The sequence below is a fragment of the Penicillium chrysogenum genome (assembly GCF_028827035.1).
Source record: "Penicillium chrysogenum strain IBT 35668 chromosome Unknown utg000004l_segment0_segment0, whole genome shotgun sequence".
NCBI lineage: Eukaryota > Fungi > Ascomycota > Eurotiomycetes > Eurotiales > Aspergillaceae > Penicillium > Penicillium chrysogenum.
In genome coordinates this window covers 2,563,138-2,590,624 of record NW_026622752.1, presented here as the reverse complement: position 1 = coordinate 2,590,624, position 27,487 = coordinate 2,563,138, and the positions used below count along the sequence as shown (strand labels likewise).

General features: G+C 50.5%; 9 protein-coding genes across 9 annotated transcripts; 6 read left to right on the top strand and 3 right to left on the bottom strand.

The window, feature by feature from the left end:
• Nucleotides 1–183: 183 nt before the first annotated feature.
• Nucleotides 184–2,968, bottom strand: N7489_006920 (putative RNA-binding protein (Nab3); the record flags this gene model as incomplete). The annotated part of the gene is made up of 6 exons (XM_056712670.1): nt 184–489; nt 537–727; nt 794–1,014; nt 1,099–1,577; nt 1,655–1,815; nt 1,876–2,968. 6 exons carry the CDS (start codon nt 2,966–2,968, stop codon nt 184–186), a joined length of 2,451 nt encoding a protein of 816 aa, XP_056566385.1.
• Nucleotides 2,969–3,686: 718 nt separating this feature from the next.
• On the top strand, nt 3,687–4,359 carry N7489_006919 (peptidyl-tRNA hydrolase domain protein; the record flags this gene model as incomplete). The annotated part of the gene is made up of 2 exons (XM_056712669.1): nt 3,687–3,871; nt 3,948–4,359. The coding sequence occupies 2 exons, from the start codon at nt 3,687–3,689 to the stop codon at nt 4,357–4,359; spliced, it is 597 nt and encodes a 198-aa protein (XP_056566384.1).
• A 121-nt stretch (nt 4,360–4,480) lies between these two features.
• On the bottom strand, nt 4,481–5,724 carry N7489_006918 (snoRNA-binding rRNA-processing protein UTP6; the record flags this gene model as incomplete). The annotated part of the gene is made up of 2 exons (XM_056712668.1): nt 4,481–5,578; nt 5,635–5,724. The coding sequence occupies 2 exons, from the start codon at nt 5,722–5,724 to the stop codon at nt 4,481–4,483; spliced, it is 1,188 nt and encodes a 395-aa protein (XP_056566383.1).
• A 285-nt stretch (nt 5,725–6,009) lies between these two features.
• N7489_006917 (uncharacterized protein) lies at nt 6,010–9,321 on the top strand (the record flags this gene model as incomplete). The annotated part of the gene is made up of 8 exons (XM_056712667.1): nt 6,010–6,048; nt 6,111–6,657; nt 6,723–6,849; nt 6,959–6,997; nt 7,054–7,138; nt 7,193–7,238; nt 7,289–9,102; nt 9,163–9,321. 8 exons carry the CDS (start codon nt 6,010–6,012, stop codon nt 9,319–9,321), a joined length of 2,856 nt encoding a protein of 951 aa, XP_056566382.1.
• A 2,041-nt stretch (nt 9,322–11,362) lies between these two features.
• On the top strand, nt 11,363–14,174 carry N7489_006916 (uncharacterized protein; the record flags this gene model as incomplete). Its single annotated transcript, XM_056712666.1, has 4 exons — nt 11,363–12,788; nt 13,012–13,293; nt 13,349–13,974; nt 14,031–14,174. The coding sequence occupies 4 exons, from the start codon at nt 11,363–11,365 to the stop codon at nt 14,172–14,174; spliced, it is 2,478 nt and encodes an 825-aa protein (XP_056566381.1).
• A 632-nt stretch (nt 14,175–14,806) lies between these two features.
• Nucleotides 14,807–17,871, top strand: N7489_006915 (cleavage polyadenylation factor subunit CFT2; the record flags this gene model as incomplete). Its single annotated transcript, XM_056712665.1, is given in 3 exon segments — nt 14,807–14,955; nt 15,016–15,661; nt 15,673–17,871. The coding sequence occupies 3 exon segments, from the start codon at nt 14,807–14,809 to the stop codon at nt 17,869–17,871; spliced, it is 2,994 nt and encodes a 997-aa protein (XP_056566380.1).
• A 307-nt stretch (nt 17,872–18,178) lies between these two features.
• N7489_006914 (uncharacterized protein) lies at nt 18,179–20,175 on the bottom strand (the record flags this gene model as incomplete). The annotated part of the gene is made up of 8 exons (XM_056712664.1): nt 18,179–18,275; nt 18,353–18,424; nt 18,489–18,818; nt 18,874–19,188; nt 19,250–19,298; nt 19,477–19,592; nt 19,650–20,050; nt 20,119–20,175. 8 exons carry the CDS (start codon nt 20,173–20,175, stop codon nt 18,179–18,181), a joined length of 1,437 nt encoding a protein of 478 aa, XP_056566379.1.
• An 895-nt stretch (nt 20,176–21,070) lies between these two features.
• Nucleotides 21,071–24,318, top strand: N7489_006913 (Sec23/Sec24 family protein; the record flags this gene model as incomplete). The annotated part of the gene is made up of 5 exons (XM_056712663.1): nt 21,071–22,405; nt 22,455–22,552; nt 22,603–22,943; nt 23,000–23,437; nt 23,495–24,318. The coding sequence occupies 5 exons, from the start codon at nt 21,071–21,073 to the stop codon at nt 24,316–24,318; spliced, it is 3,036 nt and encodes a 1,011-aa protein (XP_056566378.1).
• A 2,010-nt stretch (nt 24,319–26,328) lies between these two features.
• N7489_006912 (putative extracellular thaumatin domain protein) lies at nt 26,329–26,865 on the top strand (the record flags this gene model as incomplete). The annotated part of the gene is made up of 1 exon (XM_056712662.1): nt 26,329–26,865. The coding sequence occupies one exon, from the start codon at nt 26,329–26,331 to the stop codon at nt 26,863–26,865; it is 537 nt and encodes a 178-aa protein (XP_056566377.1).
• Between the last annotated feature and the right edge of the window lie 622 nt (nt 26,866–27,487).

Below are 27,487 nucleotides of genomic sequence, written 5' to 3'. Positions count from 1 at the left end.
GAAAGGAAAGGAAACGCCTAGTGTTGCAAGAACTGGTTTTTGGCCAGCCAGAAAAAAGGAATCGAAGCAGAGCACTGAAATCCACCAAGTAGGGATGCAAGAACGCCAGGCTCCGGAAATGAACAACGACAAGGTGAACTTTAAGTTCGAATGAGAATGATAGGGAGTAGGAGAGTCGTGAAATCATTGCTTCCATTTAGCCAGGTGCTGCATCAGGTTCTGTACCTGGGGACCGGTAGGTCCCTGGCCCTGCTGCTGTTGTCCACCTAGTCCTTTGGCCAGGAGCGAGAGCAGATTTGGATCGGTGATGACGGGTGCATTTACAGGCTGGAGATTGAAGGGTGGGTGGGGAAGGGGTTGCTGTGCGGTAGGTTGCATAGGTGGAGGCCGATGCGTGTTGGTCAGGAGGCTGGCGAGATCGGCCGGAGGTGGGTTTGGTGAGGAGAAGGGTGACTGAGTAGCAGACACGGGCTGCGAGTGGGGAGGCCGCTGGAGCGCCGACAAGAGAGTCGAAAGGCTAGGACCATTCAGCGAACCAATGAGGTTCGCAATGTTGGGGGATTTGAAAGCGCAGGCAAGCCAGGTGGAGGAACCGGCATAGGTTGTCCTGGAGGGACAATGAAACCTGGATTGGGTGCAAATGCGGCTGGGGCTGCTCCTCGCTGCATCGCTTGGGCTTGGTGGCTCAGGAGCTCAGCGGACATATTAGGCTCGAGCTCAGGGTAATCTATGCGAAAAAAGAGAGAGAGATAAGTAAGGTGTCGACGAAGAAACGAACACAGAATACACCTACCAAGGAAGCGGACATTATCCAATCCAGCGGTTCGATCAAATAGCTGCAGAGGAATCTTCCGAGAGACTTGATTCGGGCGAGAGAGGCGGACAACCGCAAGAACGCCTTCAATAAACTGACGATGCACGGCGGCGCCAAGAGGAATCCGTGGACCAAGCACCAGGACATCCACTCGCAATCCACGGTTGCGGAAAGCGTTCTCTACATGAAGAACGAAGTTTCTTCGCAACGTCAGTGACTTTATCCAAACAGACACCGAGAGATTCAACCCACCTGTCAAGTTCCTCTAGCACGAGCAGCTGCACCTCTGGTACATCTCGTTGAGCTCGTCGAGGCACTGGTAAATCCGCTTCGCCTTCATAGATACCACGTGGTCTTGGGCTGATGCTGCGGTAACGTCGATCTCTGGAATAAGGAGAGCGAGGAGAACGCGGAGAACGGGAGCGCCTTCGCTCGCGACGATCAAATCTTTCTGGGCTTCTGTCTCGCGACCGATACCCATCTCTAGACCCCCGAAAGGGTCGCGGGGAAGGTGATCGCGGCGGGCGATAATCGTCGCGTCTGCTACGGTGAGAAGGTTCATCCCGGAAGTCGCTAAATGGAAGCCGACTTGGTTCGTATGGCTTAGGCCGGTCATACCGATCGGCCGGGGCCCGGACGCTGGTTCGCCCAGGAGCAGCACGGCTGAACTCCGGTGACCGAGAACGACGTGGCGGCGGTGCACGGGAAGGTTCGGGTGCTTGAGCGGGTCGGGTCGATCGCTGAGGCTTTGAGATTTCAAGATCTGGGAACGGTTAGGTCTCTGAGAGCGAAATCATTGAGCTATAGGTTCGAGCACTCACGTATCTTCCTGCCCCGCACAATGGCTCCCTGTTCGACGTCGAGAGCCGCACGGCAGGAACTCGCCTCTAGAAATTGTATGAAGCCGTACGCCTGCTTGATCGATATCTGAGCCAGTTTGCCGTATTTATGGAAGATATGGAACATGTCTCGCTTGGTGACTCTTTCCGTAGGGAGGTTGCCTGCATATGGTACAACTATTAGATAGACGAAGAGTAGATGTAAGCCGGGACAATACTGACCGACAAACAGCCTGGAGCCCATCGGGAATCGATCCCAAAGACCTTCCGTCACATAGATTCGTTCGTCGTGTAGGAACTCGTCATATTTCTTTTGGACCTCTGGACCCCATGGCGAATCATCGTCACCAGGCTTGGTTGACCGACCCTGCTTTTCAATACGGCCTTTCTTGGAGGCTACAGAAGGCTCTTGCAAGGAGCCCTGAGATTCAGCACCAGTAGATGGGGTTTGCGGGAAGGTGGCAATAGGAGCCTCCCCTCCAGGGGCAGTGTCAAATGGCTGAGACTGGGGTTGGGGCTGAATATTACTAGGTTGGGCTGAGTAGGCAGGCGACGCAGTGGCAGCGGCATCATGGGCAGACGCAAGTTGGCGGTATGCCCCCTCGTCGTTTGGAGTATAATGGGCCTGGATAGAATCGTGGCTTTGGGCATGAGGGTGGGCAGGGATGCCCTGGGATTCGAGGGACTCGCCAGCAGGCGCTTGGTGGAGAGACGAGTTCTCAGCCGAAGAAGCGGCGGGAATGGTTGCACCAGGGTTAGGATGGGAGAGATTGTCGAGGAGTTGCTGGAAATTGACACCTCCCCCGTTATGTCCGACGCGCTCCTCAGCAATTTGGCGGTCCGGCATCCTTGACTGCTCCGGGTGGGCATGATCTACTTCGCTCCCAGTGGCAAAGCCTTCGGATACCGGAGCAACCGGAGCAGGGTGTGAATAAGTGGAATCGGAGTGAGAAAAACCTGAGCTCGGATGGCCGACGCCTTCGGACCCCGACGCTGGGTTGGGAGGGTAGTATGCAGAAGCAATCATCGCATTCTGCATCCCAGGATTCGGCTGCGACCCATGAAAACTACCAGCATCTTGGGACTGACTCGGTCCCCCCTGGCCATCTTTTAACCCTCCGTGCGACCATCCATGTGTTTCCGGGACCTGTTTATACACCGAGCGTTCATAGGTGGTGGTATCGTTGAAGACGGGGTCCATTTGGTTCTCTAAAACTGGGATATTGGATGGCTCGGGGATGTGTAGGGGTCGAGGACTTTCCGGAGTCAGAGTCTTTCCACGAAAGTGAAGCGCTTCATCGGGACTGGGCGTCATGTAGACTTTGAGGAGGTGGTGGTTTCATCTACGGAGAAAAAGTGTCGGGGTGAAGAGGGTCCTTGGGAATTTTCGCAATCGCAAGCTAAGGTGGGGCGATGGGAAAAAGATGGGTCGGATTTCTCAGACCTCACCCAGAAGGGAAAGGGGGAATGAAAAGGAAGTAAAATAGGCGATGAAGAAGGGGGAATAGGGAAATAGGTGGGGGGTTCTAGAGGTGCCCAGGTCAGAAGTGGAAAAGTTTGGTCAGGTGAGTAATTGGAGGCGTTGAGATTCTGGACTTTGGAGATTATGTCCATCACGAGGGGGAACTGTTTTTTTTTTTTTTTTCTTCTTTTCATGTTTATATTTTAATTAGCTAGATTACTAGATTCATAGAGAAGAAAGAAGATAATAGGTAGTTTATAGAATTATGTAGAACAATTGTAGATGTACTATAATTATAACCACTCTAACACTAGAACCACTATGGAACTATGTCACATCATTCCACTCTAACCACATCAATTACTTTAAACACTTTAAACACCTGGGCAATCTAAATCAGTTACTCTAAAAACTATATAGCCAAATAAAAGCTTCCGTTACGTACGCTAAGCGGGGCTAGACCTGGCGAGAAAAGCGGCATTGCAATTCTTTAGATGTTTTAATTAGTCACCGCCTCTCCCTTCTTCTCGTATACAGTAACTATCTACCTACCTAGGTACCTAGGTACATCATGTATTGCCATTGGCGTATACACTGCTTTCGAGCTCCCTTGAGAAGATTTGCATCTCAAGCTGACCAGGATGTACAACTAGCCAGAGATTGGCTCAAAACCCTCACTTCCAAGACCATCCCCCGGAACATCTGCGAGGTCTCGTTCAGTCGGTCCAGCGGTCCGGGCGGGCAAAATGTGAACAAGTCAGCGCCCCCACTTGAAGATCAATAGTACTACGGAGAAAATGTTGCAATGCTAACCGGGAAACGGGGGAAATAGGGTCAACTCCAAAGCTACCCTGAAAGTCCCATTGGACGCGTTGCTGCCCTTGGTTCCCCGTCTGATACACCATCCACTACGCGCTTCCCGATATGCCGCCGAAAGAACCCAGTGCCTAATCATCCAGTCGGATGAGGAGCGGAAACAGTCTAACAATGTGGAATCCTGTTTTGATAAGCTCTATCAACTATTGCAGAGCTCGGCCAAGGAAGTGATCCCCGGGGAAACATCCCAAGCGCAAAGAAACCGTGTCCAAAAACTGTATGTTTACTCTTTCCATGCAAGCAATCTGGCAAATCTAACGAGGAAAAAAAAAACCAGACAAAGGGCTCAAAATGAGGGTCGGATCAAAGACAAGAAAAAACACAGCGACAAGAAAAGTAGTCGCCGGGGAAGCAAATACGATGATTGATAACCATGCAAACCACCTGATGATAGCATAGGGACAAGTTCACCAGTGGACCCTGAATTTTGATAATATCCGATCAACGCCTAAGTGCTAAGTACAAATACTTGGGTATGCTATATGTATGCTACTTCTGTGCCGCGCGCTCTGCATTGCGCACGGTAGCCGCAATAACCTTCTGCAAAGAAGGGTCCAGGTCCTCTGTTGCCTGAACAGGTTGAAGCCAGTTGATCACTTGGCGTGCGAGGTCCTTGCCCATGGGGTACTCTCTGAGGCGGGCAAGCGAGCTACCAAGCGCCCGCGGGAATTCGGCCGAAGTGAAGGGGATTCCAGCGGTCGGGAACTTGATGTAGCAAATCTGTGTCCGTGGGCTGGAAGGCTTGTTGGCGCGCATCGTCTCAATCACATGTTCCAAAATCTTGCGAAGGCAAGGCGCATCCTGGAATTCCCAAGTCATATCAAAGAACTCCTGACCGAACCGATCATCGTGGTTGAAGTGCTTTGTGGCGGTATCGAAGATGGCGAGCGGGATAGCACCGCTCAGAGCAGGTGTGGAGTTCAGGTTTTGCAATGCAACCTGGTCTACTTCTCCGTCCGCTCCAGTGCTCGGGTTGATGTCCTCAGCTGTGAGTGATGGGAGCGCAATCATGTCGGCATCGGCATCGTCGATTTCTGCTTCTTGAATCGACTTAGGTTTTTGGCTCTCCTCGTCAAGTCCGAGAATCTTTTGGCGAGCAACCACTTTTGCGATGTAGATCAATTCCAGCTTTGCATATTGAATCCAAATTGTCCTCGCGCTCTTGCAGAACCGTAGACCGCGCTGCATGTAACTCCGAGCCTGTGTCATATCTCCGTGATCATCGAGGACGTGCTTAGCGGCATAAACCCATAATTCGGCGCAGGTAGGGTGTAGTCGCAGAGCATCGGTGAAAATCATGAGGAGCTTCTTGTGTGCTTTTTGTTTGCGAGCATATTCAATGTACTGGACCCAGAGGTTGATATCGCCGTGGAACTTGCGTGTAGCTCGATCGAGAATGAAAAAAATGCGTCGCTGGCCGTTGAACCCTGCCGACCGAATCCCAAGTCGCTTCACCCGCTTCTTTCGCAGCACATCGAGGTTCATTTCGTATTCAGCATAGCGCACAAAGTCCACCGGCTGTGCACCACGCGCGTTAAGCTTGTGCTCGAAATCAGATCGTTTTTTTACGATTGAGGAAATTTCATCCTGGTTATCCTGATCAACTGCCATTCTGATGGAAGAACTCCGCTTTGCGGGCTTACCTTGGTGAAAATCTTCTTGCGCTCATATTCCTTGAGCTCAGGCACAGACTTCTCGAGGAAGAATCGAGCCTTATCTGTTGCGGCGGACATGATTGCTGTTCACTGAAGAGGTTAAAAAAAAAAAAGTCGGCATCCCGCATCGAAAAAACACCGATCAGCCCCAGAGTGCGCTTAGCCGCATCGGGTTAGCGCAAAGGACACTCACAAGCACCGAGGGATCCGGACGTTGTTTTCATTTCTCTCAGGGGCCGTTTGCTCGTGACATCTTGTTTAAGTCGTTTTTCCTTTCGTTCTTTTTCTTGACACTCTTTTCTTTCTCAATTTTTGCTTTTTTCATTTTATAGGTGCAGAGATTGCCTTTACCTCTGCGCCGCCATGGCTCCCCGATACAAGGACGGAGATGCCGTGGTTGCCGTAAGTTCCCAAGCGCCATGCGATTCGAATCTAGAAAAGCCACTGACTTGACATCTCTATAGATCAATGGCAAATGGGTCGCGTGGGCTCACACGGTTTTCGCATATGCAGCGTTCATCAGCGCCTTGATTGTCGGCGTTGCTTTGCACTACCACAAGATCGTTCAGAATGAACATTACGGCTACCCCATTGAATGGTTCCCCTCCGTGTCTGCGACCATCGGTGACCGATACCCCGAAAGGTCCTTTTTCCAGGTCTTTATTGCTATTACTTCCGGTCCTCGCTTCGCCCTCGTCTTCCTGTGGTACATCCTGACTGCGCGTCCAAACTCGACCTTACCCAAGTTGGTCGCCGGGGTGGGCATCTTCCGGACATTGACATGCGGCGGTTGGACCTATGTCACATCTACCGACGACCACGACTGGCATGACATCTTCATGATCTCGTACTTGGTGGCCACCTTGCCGTGGACCCTGGGTTGCCTCGCGCTCAGCCCGGCCAACCGCCGTGCCGTCAAGTACCGCAAAATCATGGCCAGCTTGTTCTTTGGAACTTTGGTTCCGTTGGTCTACTATTTCATTCAGCACAAGGTCCACAAGGTTCCTGGTGGTGAGTACTTGCCATTGTGCGCATCCAAGTGGAGGTTACCGCATGCTAATTAGTCAAACCTTTAGCCTACACCAAATATGCCTTCTTTGAATGGTCCCTGATCCTGTTCGATGTCGGTTTCGATGCTGTCACAGCTCTTGACTTTGAGAGCTTCGAACTGGTGGTGAGGGATGTCAAGGGTGTTAGCAGAGGGTATGTACCGTGGCTTCCAAAATGACATTGCCCGCATCAAATGTATAGTGCCAAAGGCTATATTGTTTTTGAACAAAGAAAAAACGTTGTCTAAGTTTGTGCTCGTTAGGCAATTGGAAACGACTGCAGATTCTGTCTTGGAGAAAGAGTGTGTACAAACCCATAACCAACTACAACCTCTCTGGAAATTAACCACATACGTAGGAAGGGCAAGCCAGTGGGCAACACCTTTGGCGAAGGCTTCTTTTGGACCGAGGTCATTGACGCCGCCTCCGATGTCTACAATGGGGTAAATTATACCAGCCGACCATTGATCTCTTGCGTTGCTGACAATGGAATGTAGTTTGTTTTCTGGACCATCGTGACTGCTCTGCCTGTCCTTGTCTGGTGTAAGTGACATGTATACCCTGGTACGGATGGACTTGTCTGACCTTGATAGACTTCCCTCTTTGGCACATGGGTATCTCCGGATACGAGGTTGCCATTGTTACTTGCACATCCCCGTTGCTTTACGTTATCCCGTCCCTCCGATATGCAGCGGCGAAGAATCTTCGTCTTCTTCACCTGCTTTCGCTCGTTGGCCTTCTCGCATACAAGTTTCAGGATCCTGCCAACCGACTCTTTGTGACTGGGTTCGCTCTTGCTACTACTTGTGCAGCATGGACCGCTAGCTTCTTTTCGGAAAGGGGCAACACCCCTCGTCTCGAGGCCCGTATCATGGCCTGGGGAATCGGATTGATTATGTCCGTCGTTGCCAAGTTCGCATGCAAGACCAACAACCCCCTCTGGCCAATTGTTCACGCCGAGAACGGTGGCTGGAACAAAGTCGGAATCTTCCTTGCTCTGTTCGCTGTTTTGAGGTCTCAGAGAGGCTCAACCACGAGCGGCGGTGATTACTTGCCAGCAGGTGGAAAAAAGGGCTCGTCCACTCTTGCTGGTGTCGGATTTGGCGCTCTGATGTTCGCCATCGTGTCACTTTTGACTGACTCGAGTACCATGATCTCGTGGGTCTGGGACGGATACCCAGTACGCGGACCGCTTGCAGCTCCTCACGGTGCTCTGACGATCTTCGCAATGGGAGCCGGCCTTGTGTACGGCATCTTCCACCCTAGAATCGCTGGAAGCTGGACTGCCTTCGGTGTCGGTTCCGTTGGTGCTGCTCTTCTTACTTGCTACCACCACTGGACTGGATTCTATGGTGCCCTCATCTTTGCGTTCTATATCATGGCCGTTGCTCCTGTTCTGATTGTGTCCAGCGTTCGTCACTCTCCTGCAAGCACATTCGGTATCGGCTTCATCGTTTATGTGGTTCTTTTGCTCTTCCACGTTTGGGTTGTCGCCTATGCCTTCGTGCCAGGTGGGCCGTTGCTTCGTGAGCACACTGACTGGCTCATGACCACCACAATGCTGTCCATTGGTGCGGGTGTTTTCTCTGCGGCGACCTCGAACTCGACTCGCTCCCGCAAGCCGCACAAGCCTGTCAACCCCAATAGCAGGAAACAGCGATCGTACTATATCTACGTTCTTGCTGTGCTGCAACTGCTTTCCGTGTCTGTCGCCTACCTCCGCTTCCCGACCAATGACTACACTCCTTATCACAAGGAGGACAAGGTTGTGACCGCTGGTATCTGGACTGTCCACTTCGGCCTCGACAACAACATGTGGTCATCTGAGCGCCGCATGCGCGACGTCATTGGCGAGCTTGAGCTGGATGTCATTGGTTTCCTCGAATCCGACAACCAGCGTATCATCATGGGCAACAGGGATGTCACCCAGTTCATCGCGGAGGACCTTGGCTACTACACCGACTTCGGCCCCGGTCCCAACAAGCACACCTGGGGTTCCGCCCTGCTGTCCAAATTCCCCATTGTGAACTCCACACACCACCTCCTCCCCTCGCCTGTGGGTGAGCTGGCACCTGCAATCCACGCCACACTGGACATGTACGGCGAGATGATTGATGTTGTTGTGTTCCATTCCGGACAGGAAGAGGATCCCGAGGACCGCCGCTTGCAGAGCGAGTATCTGTCAAAGTTGATGGGCGACTCCCCGCGTCCTCTGATCCTGTTGAGTTACCTCGTCACCAAGCCGCTCGAGGGTAACTACAACACTTACGTGAGTGAGCGTAGCCAAATGAAGGATATCGATCCTACGGACTGGGATAGATGGTGCGAGTACCTTCTCTTCAAGAAGCTGCACCGTACTGGCTACGCCAGAATCAGTCGTGATACAATCACGGATACGGAGATCCAGGTAAGTAATTTTCTTTTCTCTTTCTACGCGTGCTTAATTTCTAACTGTTTCGTGATCTAGGTTGGAAAATTCGTCATTGGCGAGCCCGAACCCGAAAATGAGATGCGTATCCCAGAGGAGATGGTCCCCGTTGGCCGCCGCTTCCCTGCCTTGTTCCGCGGCCAGGGAGTGCGCGGACACCGCTACCACGTCTTCGATGAGCCCAGGTACTGGCAATAGACAGTCTGCCTGGGCAGGGAGCGTGAATACGCTTCATTGTGCTAAAGTTCGCTTGAAGAAGATTAAAATTGATGGGTCTGCCATATTGTGACATAATTAAGGACCAAACAAGACAGACATCCGCTGTGCTTGGGGTTGCTAATATATCTAGCGTACTTGAGTGACGAAATTATTTTCTGTTAATCGTCTTCCTATTCTACCAATGTTTACTTCTGACTCTTGCTTCTCAGTCTCCTACGTATTCGTACATTACATGCCCCAAGGGACATAAAGTCCATGTATTGCATCCCAGAGGGTGAGTATGGAAGTAGGTCTTCTACTTGTGTGGCCCTGTATGCTCCTCTAAAAAGACGGCTTATCATCTGTACATTATCCCTAGGCTTCTTTCGATAGTGCTGGGAAATCTCCATCCCTACTTTGATCATGTTGCTGGCGCCAACTTGAGACTCAAAGATCATTTGAGGAATATTGACAGTGATTTAGCAGTCTCAACTGAAATATGGTAGTCCTGCAGCAATCAGGTCAGCAGGTCCATGAGACAGCATCCCTCTTTGTGTCATGTTACTGGAAAGTGATACGCTATCCCAGAATGAAAGGCTTGTAAGCCGGCAATTTCATGTCTATCTGAGTGTTAATTTCGAATTATCCTTTGTCCCGTGCTGATATGCGTCCGCTAATAATAGCCCTAACCATGTCAAAGACGGGTTGGATACAACCTAGCCAATCAGACCAACCCCAATTGATAGAAGCTACCACGGGGTTTCCCCCTCATGTCGAATATTACCATTCTGCATTTGAAAGAAACAAGCCTGCCTAGGTGTGTTCCAGCGGCCATACTACTTACTCGATTCGAACGGGCTCATCCTTCACGGCGGCAGGGACTCATCCATCCTCAAAGCTCTTTGTATCGTTTCGAATTCTGGCGTCAGACCCAGACAACGGGGGAATATGCCTCGCTTCGTTTCAGAGGCGTTTCTGTGATAGGAAGTGAGGGGAGTCATTGCCAAATCGGGACAAGAAGTAGGTTTAGTCTCCCCTGGTCAGCTTTTACTTCTTGGAAATGGCTGATATCCTCACTTGGAAGCGAGCCCTAACCTGGCCTGGCACTTCGTAGTCCCGCATTTCCCAGCTTGTCCGGAAGAATGTGTTCAACTTGTTAGGATACTACATTATCGATATAGGAATCTGGGTCTCTCTGGAGTAAACAAGGTGCGAATTGCCCGGGATGGTCTGGAATAACGGCTTAGACTCATATCTCATATGGGTTCGGAAACGAGGTATTCTGTTTCTGGGACTGATATCCGGGGAATTGCTCTCATTCTCTTTGATGTGGTTATTTTCAAATGACATATCGATTTTCGGTACGGACTGCTGCTTCGTTTCTTGTTGTTCCTGTCCTTTATTGTTCTTCATGCGCTCGAAGTCCCAAGATACTCTTGTTTCTTTTCTTTGAGTGACTTCGATAGGTTGGGTTCCTTAATTCGTTCTGTTGGCTTCTTTCTCTTCCATCCTCGCAAGCTAAAAGTGAACAAATGCCACGGCGTGAATAGGTGCCAACAGATCTTATACACCTGTTGCATTACAATTGTTAACAAACCAGATTAATTCGCAGCTATTTTCGATTGCAAAAAGTGGGACTTGCGAATCAAGACTGACTTGAAACGCTCTTTGTCAAGGCCCTCGGCGTATCTGCAATAAACTGGGCGCGGTCAACAAAGAAGAGGTCTCGAAAAGATATTTTTAATTCTCTTTGTGTTGCTAAAGTATCTTGACGCTGCTTCGTCTATCCCTGTTCGTGCTTTGTCTACCTGCACGAATACGTGACCGGTCTCTGTCTTCTATTAATATAGAGCTAACATGTCCAGATTTACCCTCAACCACGACCAGCTCGACATTCTTCACTTGAATTTTCTACCAACAGATCAATCATATTACTTATAACAACACCAATTGAAAAAGTATAGTCACCGTGCTACCATTCTACACATTCACTGGCTAACATATCAAATCAGATCGGAATACTATCCATCAAGTCGGAAAAATGGTTACAACACGACGAAGGACTACAGGCACTCAGCCAAAGGCTCAGCCTCTGCCGGCTAAGCCTTCCAAGGCCGAAAAGGCCACTAAAGCTGCCCGGCTAAAGACTGAGAGGGAGGAAAAGAAGGCCGAGAAGACTGCAGTGAAGGCTCTGAACGATGCGAAGAAAGCTGCAGCCAAGGCTGAGAATGACGCAAATAAAGCTGTGGCAAAGGCTGCTGCAAAGGCTGCAAAGGCTGCCAATGCCAAAAGTACCACAAAGGGCATAAAGCGCACAGCTGCGAAGACGAAAGGAACCAAAACCACCAAAATCGGGAAAACCGCAAAAACCGCCAGAAAGGCGAAGGACACGAAGGCTTCAACAAAACAATATGATGAAGACGAAGAAAGCGAAGAAGAACACTATGAACCGCTGGCCAAAAAGCGCAAGGTTGAGACTGGGGCTACTCCCAATCTTCGCGTGGAAATGGGCCCGCCGAAAGCAAAGCGTCCGGCTTTCGTAATTGGGGAATGGGTGTACGTCATGGAAGCCCATCTCCCAGAAGGTGTAGAGAACGAAGATAACATACCACAAATCTACATTGGAGGTGCTGCACCGCACCCTCGTTGGATGATCACTCAGACCCAAAGCATAAAACGACCTGCCTCAAATTCCAAATACGGCAGGCCTGATGGCAAAAGTGACTTCGGCGGTCTACAATGGACCTTTGAAGAAGGTGACTTCGGATGGACCGGGCTAGAATACCCAGCTCTTTACGAACTTGCATACAAGTGCCTCGAAAGCACGCTCAACGATACAAGGGTGCGGGGGCTTATCTATGCATCCCTGTCTCACCCCGCGGGTCCCTTGCCCAAGGCTGTGACTGTCGGGGACAAATGGTACCCAGCGCTGCCGCCAGCACCCATCACGAGGCACTTTTCGTCAGGCTCCCAGCAGACTAGTCGAAGGTCAAGTGATACGGGCTTACACTTCCGCGACTATGAGCGTCCAGGCCTGGCAATCCGATTGGATAACAAACACATGGGGAAGCAGTATCCGCATGTCATAACTACCCACATCTCCAATCGAGCAACATCGGAGACATGGCCCACTGCCCCGCGCTCTGCAAGCCCGGACGCAGAAATCAAACGGGGCAGTGAGCAGGGTGGCAAAGGAAATCAGTCAAGCGAGTCCAAGGCTTCATCTGTCTCAGAGGCACCTTACCTGGAACTAAATCCAGAGGCCACTTACTCGGACCCAACAACCACTACTACGGCTCTTGGAAATGAGCAGGACAGCGAGCAGCACAGCGAAGAAAATTCGTCAGTCGATACCAGAAGGTGGTCTGTGACCAGGAACTCTAGCCTGGAACTGAATCCAGAGGGCACTTATTCGGAACCGACAACGCCTGTGCCTCTAGGAAACGATGAGAAAATTTCAAGAATTGGTGAGTACAAACGTGCTTAGTTTCTCTGTATGCTCCTTTGCCTTTTCCTGTATGAGACACAATGAGCTACATGGAAGGAGTCCGAGCCAAGGCGTCTAGGTCGAGTCACTTGATTGGTTGTCACGGCTCTAGGGAAGAGGAAGACTAGTCACTTTGACATTGCACCCATGAAGGTTGCATGCTGCAGATCTATTCGCGCAAGGCGCTAACTGGTGGGCTCTAGATACGACCGCGGAAGATGGTTCAATCTTTGGCGACGGCGATGACGTTCAGGTTGAGTCCAACTCAGCTCGGGACTCTCGAGAGCAATCACCTGATAGCTTTTTCTCTGCCTCCGGCTCCAGCAGCGAGGTCAGCGCTTCTTCCAAGACCAGTGAGACTAGCAAGGTCAACGTCGCTGACGATAATAGCGCTCAATCAACGAATAGCCTGTCCCCAGTATCCCATGGTGGGCTCTTCAGCCCTGGACAAATCGAGAGGTATTATAGCAAGAAGCAAATGAATTGTGAGTCAATCTGCTTATTTATCACCCAGCCAATCATGCTAATGTTTGTTTCAAGTTGAAAGGTTAGGCGGAATTGGACATCAGGAAGGGCCAGAACGAAAGCGTCAAGCACAGCCATCACCAAATTCCGAAAGGGAAGCGCTGGAGGCACTGGAAGATACACAGAAAGATGCGGAGACAAGAGAACTCGAAACAGAAGAGGTGTCAAACCCAAGGAAAAGAACGCGGATGGAGTCGACGTCAACAACATCATCACTACCAGCTTCGACTCAAAGGAAGACAGCGGCGGAGATCAGGGTGGATAAAATTATGTCATTTGTACGAGCAGAACAAGAAAAACGAAACGAAATGCGAGCAGCTGCAGCGGAGAAAATATCAGACAGGCCGCCAGTAGCACTGTTGAAGAAGACTACAGGGAATCAGACCGGTGCAAAACCACAGGCAGACGCGCCTAGTCCTGAGATTCCGCCTAATCTGCAAGATGGGTTTCTGGAACAGACAAAGGCGTATCTAAAGGATCCAATTCAGAGGGCGAGGCATTTCCCTGACCCTCTGGCTGTTCGCCGAGTAAGAGTGTGGGCAGGCGAGGAATTGGCGGGCCATAACATCAAACCCACAGTCGACGCTACGCTACCCCTTTGGGCTGAAAGGCACCGGCCTTTCAGTCAATGGCAGGATCCAGTAAGTGCCTTGGTTCATTAGGTTTTTTGAGAATCTCGCTGATCATAATCGATTAGATTGGGCTAGCACCTGCGCCTGCGGCACGCACAAAGGTCTCGAGATCCAAAAAAAGGAGCAAGGGACAAGGTAAGAGAAGGCCAAGACCAGCATCTGCAAAAGAGCAGTCAGTCAGTTCAGCCCGGTGGTCGTCGTTTAGATAAGCCTGTTGTGTACTTATTGTAATGGAGTTTGGGATGTTCCTTGGATGATCGTTTGATCGGCGTTATATAGATTCGGAGTTTTGGACATGTCTCGTTGTTTGAATTTGTTGGCTTTTTTGTACCTTCACTTACACGTTACCATTATTCTGGACATTCATTCATTGTTACAACCGAGTCGGAGCGAAGCATGTATGTTGTCTAACGTAGTAAGTCCCGTGGCATAATCGTAAGGCAACGCTTTGTTGCACGATACTCAATAAATTTCCAAAGTCAATATAGAAGGCAGTAGTTACCCGCAGACAGGTGAAGCATAAGTTAAAATAAAAATAAAAATAAGACCTCTTAAAAGGTGTTGATGGAAGGACCTGATCTATACAATAGGTTCGGCATTTATATTGCTCGACATCACGTGCAAACTGAACAAACAGCTCACCCGTCGTCTGGTATCTCTCGCCTTTGTTCGCGAAAGTCGGATCAATTTGACACCCTGACATAATGGATCATCAGTCTTGGAATTGACCAGATACCTCGAGGCATACAGCTGCATTGATTGTGACCGATCTGTCGCCGCATCGCTGGTTCAGAACAATCGCGGCTGTTAGGTTTGCCGTGAGTAACGGCAGATTCCCAATATGTTCACTTTCACTCCCCTCCTTGGTGCCCAGTCATCATATTCGAGGGCATCGCAGTCTATCTTGGAGCTTGATGGAGGCATCAAGATCCTAGTGGATGTTGGTTGGGATGAGAAGTTCAATACCCTTGATTTAGCGGAACTTGAGAAGTGAGCATGCGATCAACGCGTTTCCTTGTTTGAAATCAGATGAGCTAATATTACCATCAGGCATATTCCTACACTTTCTCTCATCCTTTTGACACACGCGACGCCCGCTCATATTGGCGCCCTAGTCCATTGCTGCCGAACGTTCCCTCTCTTCACGCAAATCCCAATCTATGCAACGAATCCTGTCATTGCTTTCGGCCGTACGCTCCTGCAAGATCTTTATGCCTCCGCTCCGCTTGCTGCAACATTCCTACCGAAGGCTTCTGTTTCAGAGCCAGGCGCGTCGTCGGCAGGGTCTGCGACTGTGTCAGGCGGAGATACCGAAGCCGCTGGCAGCGCAAGCCGAATACTGCTTCAATCGCCGACAGCAGAGGAAATTTCTCGATACTTCTCTCTCATCCAGCCACTCAAATATTCCCAACCACACCAACCGCTCCCATCACCTTTCTCCCCGCCCTTGAACGGGCTTACTCTCACGGCCTACAATGCCGGTCACACGGTCGGTGGAACGATATGGCATATTCAGCATGGTTTGGAATCTATTGTCTATGCAGTGGATTGGAACCAGGCCCGTGAGAGCGTGGTCGCGGGTGCTGCGTGGTTCGGTGGCTCTGGCGCCAGTGGAACAGAAGTCATTGAACAGTTGCGGAAACCCACAGCCTTGATCTGCAGTACAACGGGAGGCGATAAGCTGGCACCCTCGGGGGTCGGAAAAAGCGAGACGATCTCCTGCTCGATATGATCCGTAGTAGCCTTGCGAAAGGTGGAACAGTGCTCATTCCTACAGACACAAGTGCGCGAGTTCTTGAACTGGCCTACGCACTAGAACACTCTTGGCGTGATGCCGCCAATGGCGACAAAGAGGATGTCCTTCAGGGCGCTGGGTTGTATCTGGCTGGAAAGAAGGTTACCAACACAATCCGACTCGCCCGAAGCATGCTGGAGTGGATGGACGAGAACATTGTTCGCGAATTTGAAGCCGCGGAAAGTGCAGATGTCACGAACGGGCAAAGGACGGGTGGACAGGACAAGAGCACTATCAAGGGTGGAGGCCCATTCACTTTCAAACATCTCAAGATCATCGAGCGCAAGAAGCGACTCGAGAAGCTCTTGGCAGAACCCGGACCTAAAGTAATTCTTGCATCTGATACATCAATGGACTGGGGCTTCTCAAAGCATGCACTTCGACAAGTGGCCGAAGGACCCAACAATCTGTTGTTGATGACGGAGTCCTTCCGCAAGGATATGCAGACTCAAGAGTCGAAACCATCACAAAGTTCGGCCACAATTGGAAGCATGATTTGGCAGTGGTATGAGGAAAGAAGAGATGGCGTGGCTCTTGAGAAAGGATCGGATGGCGAACATATCGAACAAGTCCACAGCGGTGGACGAGAACTGTGCTGGACAGATGTGCAGCGAGCCCCTCTGGATACCGGGGAGCAGTTAATATACCAGCAGTATCTCGCGACCAAGCGCCAACTTCAAGACACCTCTCAAACACTTGGCCAGGAGACCCTTGAAACTGCCGCGGATGCCCTCGATGACGGATCGAGCTCCACCACTTCCGAGGACTCGGATCCTGAACACCAGGGTCGCGCGCTGAACTTTTCCGCCTCACTTGCACACGCCACTCGAAGCAAACTTGCTGTGAGCGACGAAGACCTAGGCATCAACATCCTTCTTCGTCGAAAGAACGTTTACGACTACGACGTGCGTGGAAAGAAGGGCCGCGAGCGTATGTTCCCTTATGTGGCACCGAGAAAGAAGGGAGACGAATATGGAGAATTCATTCGTCCAGAAGAGTATCTCCGGGCCGAAGAACGCGAAGAGATTGATATGCAGCAACGGCGTACCGATGCCGAGACTAAGCTGGGCCAAAAACGACGCTGGGATGATGCCGCCGGCCCCCATGGACACAAGTTGTCTGGCGGCGCAGCTGGACGGAAACGTCCTCACATTGATGGCAAGATTATTGATGACGATGATCTTAGCCTTGTCTCCGATGGTGAAGATGCCGATGTAGCTGCGGAGTCCGAAGACGAAGTAGAAGGCCAGTCATTCGAAGGTCCTGCGAAGGTTGTTTACAATACTCAGACCATCACTATCAACGCTAGAATTGCGTTTATTGACTTCATGGGCTTGCACGATAAGCGCAGCTTGGAGATGTTAATTCCACTGATCCAACCTCAGAAATTGATCCTAGTTGGGGGCATGAAGGAAGAGACGTCAGCATTGGCAGCCGAATGCCAGAAACTGCTGACAGTCAAGCTGGGCGCTACGGTGTCTGACCCTGCGTTTGACTCGGCTGCCATTATCTTCACTCCCGCGAACCGTGAAGTCATCGATGCAAGTGTCGATACGAATGCCTGGAATGTCAAGCTGAGCAACACGCTCGTTCGACGCTTGAATTGGCAGCACGTCCGCAGCCTCGGTGTCGTTGCTCTCACGGCACAGTTGAGAGGACCAGAGCCTGCCGAAATCGGGGACGTCGAAGCATCAGGCAAGAAGATGAAGCAGCTGAAAGACGAAGCAGCCTCTTCCGCTGTCGCCCCTGAATTAGGGCAAGCAGACACTAAAATAATCGACAAAGTGGAAGTCTATCCTTTACTTGACACTCTTCCAGCCAGCATGGCTGCAGGAACCAGGTCTATGGCTCGCCCTCTTCATGTCGGTGACTTGCGATTGGCTGATCTTCGCAAGCTGATGCAATCCGCTGGTCACACTGCCGAGTTCCGAGGCGAGGGAACGCTTCTCATTGACAAGTCGGTAGCAGTGCGCAAATCAGGAACGGGCAAGATCGAAATCGAAGCAACAGCGCAGTCTTCACTGGGTCGGCCTTCTGGCCGTGGATTAGGGAGCTTCCTTGCTGTCAAAAAGAAAATCTACGAGGGCCTGGCTGTTGTTGCAGGCAGCTAGGCACTGCACGTGACATGTATTTCTATCCTTTTCCGGTGTATAACTTCATGACCGACAAAGCATTCATAGCCACTTGTTTCTTCCAAACACCAAGAGATTTATAATCAAACGAGCTCATTACTTGCCTAAATTAATAGCGCCGGTAGCCTTCTATTATCATCGACGCACAAGTTAACCCGAAACTAACATGACCCATTTCTAAATGCTTAAAACACCAAACAAGCATGAGCGTAATCTATCTATATCTAATCCATAACCTGGAAAATGAGACCACAAGTTCTAGTGGCGTAAGAGACGAATCTGTCGCCTAAACAGTGATCTCGCCTGACTCTTCGGAATCATCGCCATCGTCCTCAGTGGGAACTTCTCGTATGATATCATTGGTTTGAGGACCTGTGTACTTCCTGCAGAAAGAAGTTAGGACATGTCAGTATCCGCTTGAGTATGTCAAAAGTATGGATTAGTCTTAGACGTCTCTTACCCTCGAGCTGCAACCCACCACCATATCAAAGCAAAAGCCGCAATAAAGCCACCGACACAGATGGCGTAGTTCCTGGGTATGGACATGTTAGCATGCTTTTTCATATCTGGACATAAACCGGGTCCAAGCGCCTTACATATTCGCTGGCGTCACAGGAAGCTGTGGTGGGAAGAAAAGGATTGTACTGATGAACAAGACCCAGACAACAGCAATGTAGTTAATAGGAGTACCCCATTTGCCGAGTGTAAAGGGGCCCTCGATGAATTTGACTTTCGATTTATAGAGCTGATGGGCGAGAATGACAGACACATAAGACAGGTCTAGCGCGGGGGCAGTGATGTTGAATATTGCGGTTGCTGTCTGCGTAGAGCCAATGGCGATACAGTTCAGACCTACGCTGAAGATAACCACGAACCACACTGCATTGACAGGGGTATGAGTGCTAGGATTGACCTTGGAAAGGAACCTAAAATGTATCAGTGCGGAACTTGAATCGGGTGCGAAGGTCAGAAGGATCCTACTTTGAAAATGGAAGCGCATCGTCTCGGGCAAAGGCATAGGCCATTCTTGTATCTGCCAGCATGGCCGAACAACCTGTGAAGAATTGAACCAAAATGGCAAATGCCCACATGATCGTGCCACCTCGCTTGCCGCCGGCATTTAGGAAGATCTGGGCTGCGGGCAGGCCGGTAGGCGAGGTCAGAATTCCCTCAAAATCGGTTAGACAGAAGCACATTGATACAGTCAGGAGCCATCCAAGTGCTCCGGATACTAGGACGGCTGTTTGGATAGCAATTGGTCCTCGCACGGCGGCATCATGAGTTTCTTCGGACATGCTGCAATAAGGTTGAAAGGTTAGAATGTAAACTGGTAGAAATGGATTTTTGGGTCGCATACTGTGTCGTCCCATCGTAGTCGGTCATTGTCCAGGCAACGGATAAAAAGCCTAGGAAAAAGAAAAGACTTTGGAGCCCCAGCCTGAGCCATCAGTGAAATGGCCAAAGACCCAGGACGCTGGCTGTAGATTAGGGGTAAGGGTAATCAGCGCAATGCAGATGCAGATAGTCGCCCCAACTGTGAACTCATCAGCACAAGGTCAATAACGAAGTCCCTTTGCTACACACTGTTTATGGGAGCAAACCACAGAATAATTCGATGCAAGGATTTCGTCGTCAATGAACAAATCGCCCCAAGGATGCATAGAATTGCGACTGATACTAGAACGGTCTCCAGCGCCGTCCTTGAATGATATCAGCTTGGAAGCATATCTAGGTAGCAACTGGGCTGGATGACTTACGGTGCATACGAATACTTGCCATCGACAAGATCCGAATTCATACTAACACAGGCCAGCAACATCTGACTGACTGTGTATGCCACACTGGAGACTCCTGCTGTCTGTCCAAGGAGGTTACACCAACCTTGGATCCAGGAGAAGATAGGGACCTGATCGGGAGGTACGACGTGCTTTGTGACAAAGTACATCCCTCCCGCCGTGGGATATGCCGATACTAACTCTGCCACGGAGCTTCCAATGCACATAGCCATGCATGAACCGATCAACCAGCACCATACAGCTGTTGCTGGGCCGCCAGCCGATAACGGCGCCCCAAATGTCGCCGGCACGGAGCCGAGGATTCCCAGAATAGAGATGGCATATGAGACGGTCGACCATTTGGAGAATTCTCGTCGTAGCTCCTAGTGCGAGTAGATCGTTATCAGATTGTGCCCCGCTATGATCGTCGCAAGGCGTTGGGCGCCAATACCTGCTTATAGCCGATGCGAGCCAGCAGCAGCTCATCATCATCGTGAATAGTCGCCATTGTAGGTTCAAGAGGAGCTGGTGTATCTACTCTTTCTCTCCTGGGCTTGCGATCCGGGTCTGGTTTTACGGTCAGGCCCATGATAAGGAGTATGTGACCAATATGCAAGGACCTTTAGGGGGCGCAAAGATAAGGGGGAAAGGAAAGAGAAATCTCCGGACTCACAGAAGCCTTGTCTATTATACCTACGATGTACGAAGAGTAGTCGGCTCAGGAACCCGAGCTATGGGGAGTCATCAAAGCCGGGAAAGAGACGGTGAGATGAACACGCCAGGAAAAGAAATCCATACCCGAAGGAGCTTGAACCGGAGCTAGGATGGGCGATCTGACGTGATTGGAGAGAATATGATAAGCGTAAAATTGACCTTCGAAAATATTGGCCAAGCCTGGCAAAGACGAATTGCTTTGTCTAAAGTGCTGACACGAGGACAAAGCCCGGTGTGCCAACCATATATGGTATTGGGACCATCAGAGAGTGGGATGGTCTCCGACTAGTCTGTCTCCAACACGGAGTTATGCAGAGGTGACAAATAGCGGGTCATACTACATTTTATTAAGAAAGGGACAGATTGGCAATTTCGAAGTCATTTGAGGATGTCTGTCTTCTATAATAGTAACACTTAAGGAAGAGGAAGAAAAGGAGGAAGAAGAGGAAGAAGTACAACTCGTAAACAGTACAACGGGCCCACGTGAAGAACCTCGGAAGTACGTAAATCCGAGTGAGTTTAGGTGGTCAATCCAGTATATCGTCAACATAAGAGTCTCTTGTTATTCGTTATTCCCTATTCTGTTCCATACGTGATGATTTGTTGAGAATTTGCCTCTTTTCTCTCCATTTCTCAATCCCACCCTTGTGTGACCTCTCGCCTTTTCACACCCCGCGGCATGATCCACCATGGCCGACTCTTCAATGTATAACACAATGGGCCAGGGGTCCAGCGAAGACCCCTCCAATCCACAATACATGGCTCAGGTTCCCCCTCAGCAATACCCAGCTGGGTATCCTCCTACCGCCGCACCTCTACAACCAGGAGCGCCTTACGCCAACCCAGCGCCGAATCAGTGGCCCGCCTACGGCTCACCACAACAACCGGGTATGGCGAGTCCCGGCATCGCATACAATGCACCACAACAACCAATCGGCGCAGCAGTAGATCCTAGTATGGCAGGACTAGCCTCTCAGATGGGCGGTTTGGGCATTGCAGCAGATGCGGGGGCCAGGACACACCGGAAGAAGCACCGTCATGCTCACCACGACATCGGGGGTGGTGCAGCACCTCCCGCGCAAGGCTTTAACACTGGCATGGATCAAGGAGGCTTGCAGCAGCCGCAGCAGCAGCAACAGTCGCAGTTCCTGAACACAGGCTTGAACCAACATGCTGACCGACCAGTTTCCCCGGCGGTGGGGTTGGTATCTGGGCAGTCTGTCGCTGCGATACCTGGTATACAGAGTGGCGCAGGTTCTGTCCCTACTTCAGGCCGAATTGACCCAGAGCATATTCCCAGCATCCCGCGATCGCGCGACCTACCCGCTCAGTACTATTTCAACCATGTCTACCCGACAATGGATCAACACCTCCCCCCACCAGCGGCGATCCCGTTCGTAGCTCAGGACCAGGGCAACTCCTCTCCTAAATACGCTCGTTTAACGCTCAATAACATCCCCTCCGCCTCTGACTTCCTTACCTCGACCGGCTTGCCATTAGGCATGATCCTACAGCCCCTCGCGCCTCTGGATCCCGGCGAACAACCAATCCCCGTGCTGGACTTCGGGGATGTTGGTCCCCCGCGATGCCGGCGATGCCGAACATATATCAACCCATTTATGTCCTTCCGATCCGGTGGCAGCAAGTTCGTCTGTAATATGTGCACGTTCCCGAACGATACGCCTCCAGAATACTTTGCGCCGCTCGACCCATCCGGTGCGCGTGTGGATCGCATGCAGCGTCCTGAATTGTTGATGGGAACTGTGGAATTTACGGTCCCGAAGGAGTACTGGAACAAAGAGCCTGTGGGCCTTCAAACCCTCTTTTTGATCGATGTCAGCCGGGAGTCGGTTCATCGGGGATTCCTCAAGGGTGTTTGCGCAGGTATCAAGGATGCTCTGTATGGTGATGATGATAAGGCATCAGAGGGCACCGAAGGCGATGGATCTTCACGAAAATTACCCGTTGGAGCGAAGGTCGGCATTGTTACGTATGATAAGGAGGTGCACTTCTACAACCTGGCCGTATGTATTCCTCACTCTGCGATGATGTCGTCTATTAACACGTTTGTAGGCGGCATTGGATCAAGCGCAAATGATGGTTATGACCGATTTAGATGAGCCATTTGTGCCATTGAGCGAAGGTCTCTTTGTGGACCCATACGAATCGAAGTAAGAGATTCCCTGTTCCTGGTCTTCTACGGATCACTAACTATGTGCAGGTCTGTGATCACTTCTCTTCTCAGTCGGATACCCAAAATCTTCTCTTCTATCAAAAACCCCGAGTCGGCTTTGCTGCCGACATTGAACTCGGCTCTCTCCGCACTGCAGGCTACAGGTGGCAAGATCGTCTGCGCGGTGGCTAGCTTACCTACGTGCGGCCCTGGACACTTGGCTATCAGAGAAGATCCAAAGGTCCATGGGACCGATGCGGAACGTAAGCTTTTCACTACAGAAAACCCAGCTTGGAAGAAGACGGCAAGCAAGTTGGCTGAAGCTGGCGTGGGCTTGGATCTGTTCATGGCAGCCCCTGGTGGCACATATCTCGATGTGGCAACAATTGGTATGTTGAATGCGTCATTGCGCCCTATACAGAGCATCAGCTAACCTGGTTCATAGGACACGTCTCTAGTCTCACCGGAGGCGAAACCTTCTTTTACCCTAATTTCCATGCCCCACGCGACCTCCTCAAGCTGCGGAAGGAAATCGCTCATGCCGTCACACGTGAAACTGGATATCAGACCCTGATGAAAGTCCGATGCTCTAATGGCCTCCAAGTGTCCGCCTACCACGGAAACTTTGTCCAGCACACACTCGGCGCTGATCTGGAGATTGCCGGTGTTGATGCTGACAAGGCTGTTGGCGTGCTCTTCAGCTACGACGGTAAACTTGATCCCAAGTTGGATGCGCACTTCCAAGCCGCTTTACTTTACACTTCCGCAGACGGTCAACGCCGTGTCCGATGTATCAACGTTGTGGCGGCGGTGAATGAAGGGGGCCTGGAGACGATGAAGTTTGTCGACCAGGATGCCGTGGTCTCGGTTATTGCCAAAGAGGGTAAGTCGGATAATCTGTCAGAAGATGTTGACTCTATGTATACTGATACCATTATAGCCGCCTCAAAAACGCTGGATAAGAACCTTAAGGACATCCGAGCCAGTATCTCAGAGAAGACAGTCGATATCTTCAGCGGATACCGCAAGATCTTCTCGGGCTCGCACCCACCCGGTCAGCTAGTGCTACCCGAGAACCTGAAGGAATTTTCGATGTACATGCTCAGCTTGGTCAAGTCAAGAGCATTCAAGGCTGGCCCCGAGTCATCAGACCGACGGATACATGACATGCGCCTGATCCGGTCAATGGGATGCACGGAAATGGCTTTGTACCTCTACCCTCGCATTATCCCCGTGCACAACATGCAGCCGGAAGATGGATTTGCGAACGAGCACGGACAGCTCCAAATCCCGCCCACGATGCGAGCGAGCTACTCTCGTATCGAAGATGGCGGTGTCTACATAGTGGATAACGGCCAGGCAATTCTACTCTGGATACACGCGCAGGTCTCGCCCAATTTGCTGGAAGACCTATTCGGGCCGGGCCACAACTCCCTCCAGGGCCTGAACCCCAACACTTCGTCCCTGCCGGTGCTTGAGACGCACCTGAATGCACAGGTGCGTAATCTGCTGCAGTACTTGTCGACGGTGCGCGGGTCCAAGTCCGTAACGATCCAACTGGCCCGGCAAGGCCTGGACGGGGCGGAATACGAGTTCGCCCGACTCTTGCTGGAGGACCGGAATAACGAGGCCCAGAGCTACGTGGACTGGCTGGTGCACATCCACCGCCAGATTAACTTGGAGTTGGCTGGTCATCGGAAGAAGGAGGAGGGCGGCGAGGGCGCATTGGCTAGTTTGTCGGCCATGCGCACTCCGTATTGGTAGATGCCTGATCCGGGATCCTCCGTCCACCCCTCCCTTGACAGGCACCGTTTTCTGCTGGTTGGTTCCCCTGGCGATCTAGACTGCAGGTAAGCTGCAAAGAAGGAAAGCGGGGGGGGTTAGGAATCCAACTCGTCCCACCCAGGCTTGAGAAGGTCCACGGGTAACTCCGATGCTGACTTCCAGTGATGGGCAGTCGATCGGCCTGAGCTCAAGTGTGAAGTTAAGAAAACAACAGAATAATTGTGAGACATCGGAGAAATCGTTTGTGTATACCAGTAATTGCTTTTATTATTGAGAGTTCTTTGTGTCACAGCACATGGCGATAAATGCCATAGTCATACATTCCACAGATATTGTCCAAGACCTATTTTAAGGTGGTTTTAGTGGGCTTCGCTAGTTCAGAACTAGAGATTCCGAATCTACATGCACTAATCTAAGACCACTTAGGTTACGTTACGTATGTAGCATTATGGAGAGAATTAATACTCCAGACTCCATACTGTGTACTCCGTACAATGATGTACAATGCAGAACATGATGCCAAAGAGGAATCCAGACTCAGGTACGCCCAGATCGACGTCAGAGGCGTCTGGTGGAGGTGTTGCTAAATCTGTCATTGGGTGAGAGTCTCGTTGACACAGGGGTTCCTATTCTCGTACATGTTGTGCTGTCAACTCCCACCTACCTAGTAAGGCTAAGTTTGTATAGAAATTATCGAGCATTGGACAGGAGCCACCTGGTCCGGTTGGATTGGTAATTGCTGCAATTGCTGTAATAATCTCTAATAATATGTAGAGAGATATTATAATTGGCTCAGTTGGCATTCTTTTAGAATACAAATATTGTACAATATAGGTATCTAGGTAGAGTGGCCTGCCCGGCCTGCTTGGTAATGCCCTACCATCATTATGATGTTGAAGTACAGCGCACACCTTTCTATTCGATATTTGCCTCAAACCCCGTTGGACTTTAATTCTAGATTCTGACTTTTCTTTTTCTATTCTCCCATTATTTCCCCGAATGTAATCCGAAAAATGAGATAGAAGGTTGTGGTGGCCAAACACCACATCCATAGAACCCAGCTCCAAAACCCCAGTGGTTCCTGGCGAAAATGCGAGCTAAGTGGCTGTACAGCCACGCTGCCGACCTTCTTCCATGTTCTTTGCCATAGAATTCTGCTGGTTCAAAGGTTTTCACCCAAGTCCTCGAATCTGTTTGGAAGAACCGCGGATGCAGCCGGATGGCCGTGACGTGGGGTTCGAGGGGTTGAGGGCACTATTGCCACGCTGTCGGTTGTAGCTTTTAGGCGGTTAGTGGGGCAATTTGATGGTAAAGTGTATAGACACGCGATATGTCTCTAACCGACACGCCCAAACTATCTACATCTACCTCGTATAACTATGTAAAGCATAGCACATGCAATGTATATTGTACGGGTAGCGGTGATGCCCTAACTGGTAGCAATGCAGATGCAGCAAACAGAACAATGTTAAATATAGCATTTATCTTATTTATCTTACATTATCTGATATATCGTCTGATTCTACTACGCGCCCAACTGTTCACCGGTCCGGGTTCTCCAGAAACTGGAGGCGAGACGCCGTTCTTCGCACCCTTCGGTTCCACTCTTTCCTTTTTTCTGGAATTTCTTCTTTTTTCTTTTTTCTTTTTTTTTTTTTTTTTTTTTCCTTTTTCGCCTTTTCGCCTTTTGCCTTTCAATTGCCCCACAATTTCCTGGAACGATCCATGGTTCGAAGTAGGGGCACGCTTTCTTTCAGTAACTGGATCTATCTCGGTCTGTATGCATTCTCTCATTCCAAAATCTATATAAACCCCTTCGTTACCCCGAGGATTTCTGTTCTTCAACACATTCACTTCAAAGTACATTCCTTCTTTCTATTCACTCTCTTCAGTCTCGAGATTGACTCTCGCTGCATTCCTTACAACATCTGTCGACCAGACAATTCATATTCCAACTATATCATTCTCTCCATCTTTCTATCTTTCAAGATGATGTTCACCAAGACTCTCGGCCTTGCTGCCCTCTTCTCCACCATCGCCTCGGCCCTTCCCCAGGGCATGCAGGGCATGGTCCGCCGTGACGGCGGCGGTGTCAAGATCACCAACAACCTCGCCCAGGACGTCTACGCCTGGTCCGTGGCCGGCGACGTCGGTCCCATGCAGACCATCAAGGGCGGCGGCGGCGTCTACTCCGAGACCTGGCGCACCAACCCCAACGGCGGCGGTATCTCTATCAAGTTGGCCCTCGACCAGGACCAGCACGATGTCCTCCAGTTCGAGTACACCGAGGCCGGCGACACCATCTTCTGGGACATGTCCTGCATCGACATGGAGGCTGGCAAGAACAAGTTCACCGACTTCGGCTTCTCTGTCATCCCCACTGATGAGACCTCCACTTGCCCCAAGGCCATTTGCAAGGCTGGTGACACCGCCTGCTCCGCCGCTTACCTCAAGCCCACTGATGACCATGCCACCCACGGCTGCCCCATCGACACTGCTCTTGATCTCACTCTTGGCCAGTCCTAAATTTGCTCGGTGATGGCTTGTATTGCCGGTTGAACCGTGCATCCTTTCTTTTATTATACCTTTGAACATATCGCATCTTGTCCTAGCTGGCAGATGATTTTTTCTTTCTTTCATACATCGCCCCAGATGGTGATGCCTTTTTTTAAGATGAGATTGGTGATTTTTTTGTTATGCAACATGTTCGGTTGATTCGACATGTCTTCTCCCCATCAACAGCAGGTTGATTCCCGCTGGGGCAGGATGTCTCGTCACGAGCTATGATTTCTTACGGTTTTTCGGAAATACCCTCCACACTTGGATTCAATGGGAAATGGGAGTTATATATATACGGTGTGGGAGAGAAATAGACAAGACTTGCGAATAGACAAATGATCATCAGATCTTGGACATACACGAATATAAACGATCTTTACTTCAAACCTTTTTCAAGTATTACATCAACTTTTCAAGCCACAACTAGGAAAAAAATGAAAAATGAAAAAGCTAGTTAAGAGAACGAAAAAGAGCCCCGAGCAAGACTCGAGCACGAGCAAAGGCATAAACCGGTAAAATCCCCGAAGATGGTCACAAATCATAATCAGTATGAAGGGAATATGTGGAACACCAAGAACAAAGAACAAGT